The sequence below is a fragment of the Neodiprion virginianus genome, chromosome 5 (genome assembly GCF_021901495.1).
Source record: "Neodiprion virginianus isolate iyNeoVirg1 chromosome 5, iyNeoVirg1.1, whole genome shotgun sequence".
In the NCBI taxonomy this organism is placed as follows: domain Eukaryota; kingdom Metazoa; phylum Arthropoda; class Insecta; order Hymenoptera; family Diprionidae; genus Neodiprion; species Neodiprion virginianus.
Genome location: NC_060881.1, coordinates 6565699 through 6573683, shown reverse-complemented (window position 1 = coordinate 6573683; position 7985 = coordinate 6565699). Strand labels below are relative to the sequence as shown.

At 36.3% G+C, this 7985-nt stretch overlaps 1 protein-coding gene across 1 annotated transcript in view; it reads left to right on the top strand.

The window, feature by feature from the left end:
* Positions 1 to 7540: 7540 nt before the first annotated feature.
* Positions 7541 to 7985, top strand: part of LOC124304582 (uncharacterized) — a 35313-nt gene continuing 34868 nt past the window's right edge. The window contains exon 1 of the mRNA XM_046762991.1: positions 7541 to 7977. Coding sequence (XP_046618947.1) covers positions 7905 to 7977 — 73 coding nt within the window. The 5' untranslated portion in view covers positions 7541 to 7904. The remainder of the gene's footprint in view (positions 7978 to 7985) is intronic.

Here is a 7985-nt window from a genome sequence, read left to right as displayed (position 1 = left end):
TTTTGGTTATTGCATAGCGAAATCAGTTTGCGAGGTTTACTATACTTTTTTAGTTAAACGAGGCTTTAACGTCAATTTATCGTTGCCCGAGCATTAAATTTTCGCAACAGTTGCGAGAAAATATAGCAACAGCGATCGTAACGAGAAAGAATAGCAACGGATACTAGATTTTCTGGTAACGGCTGGAAAACTAATTTTCATTTTTTACCTAGAACTATATTTTTCGATCGTGGTAAAAAATGAAAATAGTCAAGGACTGAGCGGTAACCGGAAATAAAAATTTCTCACAAACAGTGTAACCCACGTTTTGATCGATGTGAGGCGATTTGCTCCCAGAATCGGATACAAGACTTGTGCATGGTTACGTATGTGTATTACTAGAATATATCAGGGACGCGTAGGTTCGATTAAAAAAAATATGTGTGTATGTATAATATATATTTGTAAACTGTAAACAAAATACAAGGAAATTGGAAAAATGAAAATATTCGACACAAGTGTAACAAATTGGATCATATGTGTATATATATATAATAAATTTTGAAGCTTATAATAACACACCCGCGACATGTGCAACAGCTGGCTTAGATTTTTCAGTAAATTTATTTTCCCTCGTTTTCTTTTACTCCCAGTGTACGGGATATTGGTGAAAATAATTTAAAAAATGACGCTGTATTTCTTTTTTCTCTCTCAACCGCCTTTTAAATCAGCGACATGTTCGATTTTAGGATTGAAATTTTTCTTACCGCGTGCATACTTAGCCAAATAATTAATCATCCGAAATACGGTAAATTATAAATTTTCATGTAGAAAATAACAGAAATAAACTGTGATATTAATTAAGTTTTTACTGGAATGGAACCGTTGTAAACTGTATTACACATCACCGACTTCATTAGGAATATTTATCTACGATCCGTTTGTATAAATCTCTATCCATCTATCTCTCTCTCTCTCTCTTCGTCTATCGTAATTTCCGTAAACAGAAGTGTCAGGCTTGATCGGGAGGTGCGCTAATTTCAATTTTATAGGAATTCCCTTCGCGGTGTGGAAACTGATAAAGCGGATTACATACTTACAATTTAATTGATTGCCAATTGTATTCATGATCCAATTAAATGCAGGCTTGTATAATCCGCGTATACGTATAGCTGGATAAAATTTGGAAGACAAAAACAAAAGTTCTCACAGTTCTCACAACTTTGCGATATGTTTTTTCCCCGCGTGAAATATTTTCTTAAACTTACAGTTAAAAATCTAACACTCGCGCAAAAAATATATCTGTTGCAAAAACCTTTCGCCAAATAACTTGTTTCGTGGAATAAATGTACGCGTTCCATCACGTTATGCAAGAATAAACGACATTCAACACAAAAAAAAAAACACTTTTCACAAATAAATCTCATAATACTTTGTAAAAAAAACGATTTAAATCATATACGGTTTCCAAGTAAATGTCGGATAATTTTTAATCAAACGAACGACTATAAGTGTGGTGCAGAATCTTGCCGTCACTTCGTGATTGTAAACGACGTATCGGCAACTGCTACCTAATGGAATTAAAGATCCAGAAAAAAAATTGAATCAGTAAGCGGTACTTGACCGGATTTTTTAAAAATTGGGAACGAACCACGAACCTAAGATGAATAGACGCGCCTTTAAAGTTAGCAAATACAAATTTGTAGCTCCAATATTTGCCGAGTGTTCAAGCTACCCAAGTTTTAATTATTCAAATATTTATCGTGGAATCAACACCGAATTTAGTTTTCGATTCAAATTTATCGATCGTTTTCCCAGGTAAATCTCTCAATCTGGCAGTATGGAAATGAAAAATTTCGATAGCAAACGTCACGTAGCACGATACTTGATATTAGAAGATTCCTCGATATAAAGCGAAGAAGAAGTAATCGTTGCGTCTTGTGAAATTTTACTTCGAAGTGACGAACGTTTGATTTTAGATTCTGAAAATGTAAAAATTTCAAACTTTACTAAAGCGATATTATCAAACTAATTTTTATGCAACTATACGCAGTTGTAAGAAGAATTCTGTGGACAGATTTTACGACGATGATCGCAAGGGTCACTCATTGAGGGCATCGTTGTTCAAAAAAGCGAAGCAATACCAGATGCATTTTTACGCCGTAATATTATTACAGACGAAAAAATCGATGTAAATTATATTTACTGATATATTTCATACATTTACAAACCTTTCAACACTGGCTCTGATATTCTTTCGGATTGTGTACGAAATGCGTTGTTCAACGAGAGCCGAGTTTTCTGTATATTCCACACTGAGAGAAATTTTTAGTTCCGGTTACCGCTCGGTCCTTGAGCATTATCATTTTTTACCACAATCGAAGTCAGTCGGAATAAAGTCCTCGCAGCATGTATATTTTCGTTTAATCACCTCCTAGCATTTTCCCCAAAACACCACAAAAGCACTCTTAAAATATATAAACGTACAAAACTCGTCAAAGGTTTCGCGTTTATTTTTACTTTTTACCGATCTCGGCGCGATAATTTTAGAATAATGAAATTGTACATACGTATGTACTGAGATTTTTCAAGCCTCCATTATTAATTCATTGTCAGTCACAGAAGGCAGTTTTAAAAACTTGAAAAACCTTCCACTTCTTCATCAATTTTACAACTTCCATTTGAAATTAATTATAGGTTTTATTATTATATTTTATTCAGTGTCTTAGGTTAGTTGTTATATTATATACACATGTCCATATACATGATTCACATAACGCGTATTATAGTGCCAGTTATGGACGGAATTGAGCGTTACGTAAAGGTGAGAAAAAATAAATAAATAAACAAATATAGAGAAATGAAGAAAGTAAAACCATAATATAAAAATAAAGAATGTAACCCGTCCGGGGCAGAAAGTTTCACGACAATGACGCAGTACCGGGGAATTACCCTCCGCGAATCACCCAGCGATTCCAGATTACGTCACAAATCCACGCCCACGCATTTTACCGACATCTGTACAACATGCAAGTGTGTGGTATAAGTTTACCTTACTTATTATACGTGTTGCAACGTTGTACATGCATACTTCGATATATATATATACGCACACTGAGAAAAATTTCATTTGTTACGGTAACTAGAAAAATTGAGTAAAACAGGTGTCGTTAAAAAAACTGTTTGCGCTATCATCGATCCTTTTTTGCTAATTGAAACGCAAAATCAGTTTCCGAGGTTTACTATACTTTATTAGTTAAACAAGGCTTTAGCGTCAATTTATCGTTGCACGAGCGTTAAATTTTCGCAACGGTTACGAGAAAATCTAGCAAGAGTGATCGTAATGAGAAAGAATAGCTAATATATAAATATATAATAAACTAATTTTCATTTTCTACCTAAAAGTATGTTTTTCGATTGTGGTAAAAAATGAAAAATACTCAAGGACCGGAGCGGTAAACGTAAATAAAAATTTCTCTCAGTGCATTTTGCCAATCCGATTCACGCGAATCTCTGCATTATGTACAATATTGTGCATATATAGAGGAACCGTGCAATATTTCGCGTCGAAACGCACGTGTGTGTACCTTTCACGTACACACGTATGTATGCGTAACGCATTCCCCTATCCTCTCTCTCACTCTCCCTCCTCACATCTTTCATGCCTCGTTTTTTTTCACCTCCTCTTCCTCCTTTTCCCCCCTTCGCCTCCCGTCTTCCTTTTCCTCACTTTTTATTATTCTTCTATTTCGTCGCCGCTTGGGGTGGTCCCAATATACGTGCACGCATACAGGGAATACACTTACGTGCCGCGTACCCACGCGTTTACACGCTGCACACGTGTATGCACGCGCGTGCACACGGACGTCATCCCGCACAAGGGCACGGCAGTGGGTTTATCTTAAAAAAACGCGTCGGTCCCTCACGCCGGGCAGAGATATACGCCCTTGTGTGTATGCGTGTACACGCACGTATATCGGGTACGTATTTACACGTATGTATTATCATCGTACGCCAACGTACGGATTCAAACTCGCGTCGAGAGGGCTTGCAGTGCGAAACGCTTGCGATTAGTAGCTGCCGTAACGCCGGCTGTATCCGTATAAGACAAATTTTCTCCGAATATTTACGCATGCGAGAGAAGGAAGAGAGAAGGACGAAGGAAACTCCGCGTCTTAAATCCGAAAACCTTAAAATATTTATCGCAACGTTGCGCGAGGTACGTATATACGTGTATACGATTCGAATTAGCACCGGATAATATAACTGTTGAATAATAAATGTGACTCGGAGGAATTCGAATTTGAATCTCTGCAAAACCTGATTTTTATCTCAAGTAGTCACAAGAGACCCGTATTATGTATGCATATCGATATCTCTCTCTCTCTTTTTCTCGCTTAGAATAGCCACACATTCCAGCTAAAATAGATCGCGAACAAGTCTCGCGTGTCTTTTATTGGCTCTCAGATCCTACAATGTAGCTTATCCCGTATCCCCGGATACATATGGGTCATATGCATAGATATATACGCACATGCATAGAGTGTAACTTTGTAGTTTTCGACCGAGGTGCTTCCCAAATTGTTTAAAAACAAATAAATCTAAATCTTCTCAAAAGCACAATGTGTCTTTATATATCAACGCTCGATATTTTGTTCAGGATTTTTATCAATGTACAAGTTATTTTGTTTATTATTCACATTTAACTATCGTTTGTTGTTGGATAAGCTTAGGGTCAGTTCGATCCCAGTTTGTCAGCAGTGTGATTCCAGAGAAATGTAGAAGCTAAGGATCAAGTTTCGATCCGGCTCTCATTGTCAATTAACGGATATGTACGCTAGTATCTGATTTCAATCTTTTTTTTTCGTCAGGATGAGAACACATTTTCAATGTAATTGTCGGAAGGTTTTTGTACCAGAGGTGCTTTTTTTTTGGGGGGGAGTTATTATTTGAAAAAAATCTACGAGCGTAAGAATTCGATCGGCATTAATGCCAATATTTGATACAACAAAAAAAAAAAAAAAAATATCCGCATCGTCAATGAAGCGTTTTATGCCAATTGTCCATTGATATCAAACTCGCAAATAAGTTGTGTTATAATCGGCTACAGCTGGCATAGAATTCTCTACAGACGATGCTGATATTTTCATTCAATATTAGAATCAATGATCACTGATTTATCACCGTAACAGTTTTTTTATTTTTTTTTGTTTTTATTTTTTTCCTGCAATCAATAAAACTGTATCAGAAACCGTATTAGATATGTGCTCTGCACGCGATTTTTATTCATTCATTTGAAACTAATCCGGATGTGGGGAGAGGGACAAGTCATAATTCGAAAAATTACCAATTAAAAAAACCCCCCTCTGTTTTTGATTTTCCACCGTGGCACTCTCTGAAAAGTTTGTTCAGGTCGTAGGAAATATTCTGTAAAATGACGAGCGTTCCGCGTTACGCGGAAGATCGCGGTCATTTGATTTTTCACTGTTTTTTTTTTCCACAATTTCTTTGAATTTGCGAAGAAACACATTGTGGCACTTGAACAATTATTTCCTTCTCTGACATTTACATTCAATCCAAAGATCACGACCGACAACGCAACGATATATCATCCGGGAATCTTATTCTCTTAAATTAAAAGTTCGTAACAAATAACAACTACGTTACGAGATTGAATTAATAATGAGAAAATATCGTCAGCGATGTACTTCAAAAACAATGATTAGATGCTTCGCGTTACAAATGCGTGTCTCCTCAGCGACGCAAATCGATATTACGATTGATGTAAGCGTAATTGACAAAAAAAAAAAAAAAATTTCAATCACGATTCTTCATAAATTAAGAGAGAAAAAAAAAAAATATGTACAAAAGTTTAAAATCATCTGATCGCGATATTCCGCGTAACGTAGAAAGCTCATCTTTTTCCGGACACTTTCATTCAACCTAAACAAACTCGTCAGGCGGTCCAACAATCGGCGGCGAAAAATCGCAAATTATTTCTTTCCACAAACAACCCAACACATGTATTATATATGTATACAACTATAGACATCCTAGGTAGATATTATAATAATAATAATAATAATAATAACAATAATAATACAAGTTTCGCCGACGTAAATCCCTGCGTCGCGAGACGCCCGCGTACGAATTGCGGTGCGGTTCCGCACACGCACACACACGCACACACACATGTATATATATAGGCGTGCAGCATTGCACACGCTGTTGCACCTATCTGACAATAAGTATGCGCAGCATTATCACGCCGGTCGACCTGTTGCTGTCCCTCCTCGGTTTCTACCTACGCTCTCCCTTTTCCCCCTTTACCCCCCTTTACCCCTCACCCTCACTCGCTCTCTCTCTCTTTTTCTCTTTTTCTTCCCTTCACCTCTTCTCTCCTTTCCTCTCTCCTGACCGTTGCACTCGCTCCGCAAGTCTCGTTACGTCTCTTCCCGTTCTCCATCATTTTATTCTATTACCGAATGTCACACGTGATGTTGCATATCCTTGCATGTAACGTACGATGAAATGCAGTCGGATCCGGCAGGCTAATCTATCATTCAATTTACGTAAATTCCTGTATATAGGTGTACCGGTAACTTATATTATATGGGAACACTTTACGCCTTTGCGCACATTGTAATTTTTAGAATTAAAAATATATATATAATATATATATATATATATATATATATTTTCTCCAACGATGATGAATAATGAAATTTTAATACCGTCTGTTGTTATTTCACGCGGTTTCTACGATAAGTTTCAGTGCTTGAAATTCCGAATATGTATTTATACAGTTCGTATGCATGAAAATATATGAACGATGTTGTTATACCGCGCGTTGAAATTGTTTTGTACAGAAGAGTGTTTTCACTATGTGAACAAGCGTTCTTTTCTGAAATTTCAAACGTACGGATCTAGTAACTTGTAATCGGACAATATTGTACAAAGCTGCATGCAAATCGTATTTTCTCACCGTGTTATGATAAATGTTACAATGTCCAACATTGGGAAATGATTATTACGGAGTTTGGAATTGTGTTTGTACGTATAATTTGTCATTATTATAAGAAAAGTTTGGAAAATTTGTAAAGAAATTTATGTACAAGGGTAAGTTAATTCTGTAGCCGAATCTCTTGTTTTTGTGTGTGTTTTTTATTTTTTTTTAATTCTTTCATCAATTTTCCGATTTTTGTTACGATGAACGTGAAGCCGGAATCGGAAAAGACACATCGGGGGGAGAGAAATCACTGTTTTACAAGTTTCTAGTGACTTTGAAGTAGTCGAATGTTCAAAATATGAACTCATCTCTACTGAATTTCAGAAATTCCTGTAATTGTGAAATAACGCTTCTTCCGAAACGTTATTCGTTACAATAACGCTACCGAACTTCAGCCTCGCAGCATTTTGTTACAATTATTGCCGAAACGTCGTTACGTAGTATAAAATATATTTGACCAACACTCGGTGAATCTTTCTTCCTTATTCATCCGTCTGGTAGAACAAAAAAAAAAAAAAAAAAGGAAACACGCTCCAATTATCGGGATGATTACGAAAAGAACGTAAAGGAGAAGTGCTACAAAAGCCGACATTATTCATAACTAAATGAAATGTAAATTATTATAACAATGTGAAATAAAAATCCTTGTATTTGTAAGACGAAATAGACATTTTATTTTCTCATCTCTTTTTCCGTACATATCTATCATTACACGCACAACCAAAAGAATTACATGGAAAACTACCGAAACACGTACCTCGAAGCAAAACGAATGTCTTTTTAACGAAAAACAAGAAATTTCACCACCATCGCACCTATATCTGGTGACAAACTTAAACCATTTACATAAAACGTGGATTATTTATTATCATCGATACCAACGTTCGCACGTATCGTACAACGTAAAGTCGTCGCGATGTATCGGGAACGTCGGCTTCTCTCGCAGCGAACGTTCGATCGGCTCTTACACAAATATTTTTGTACAATAGGTAGGAAA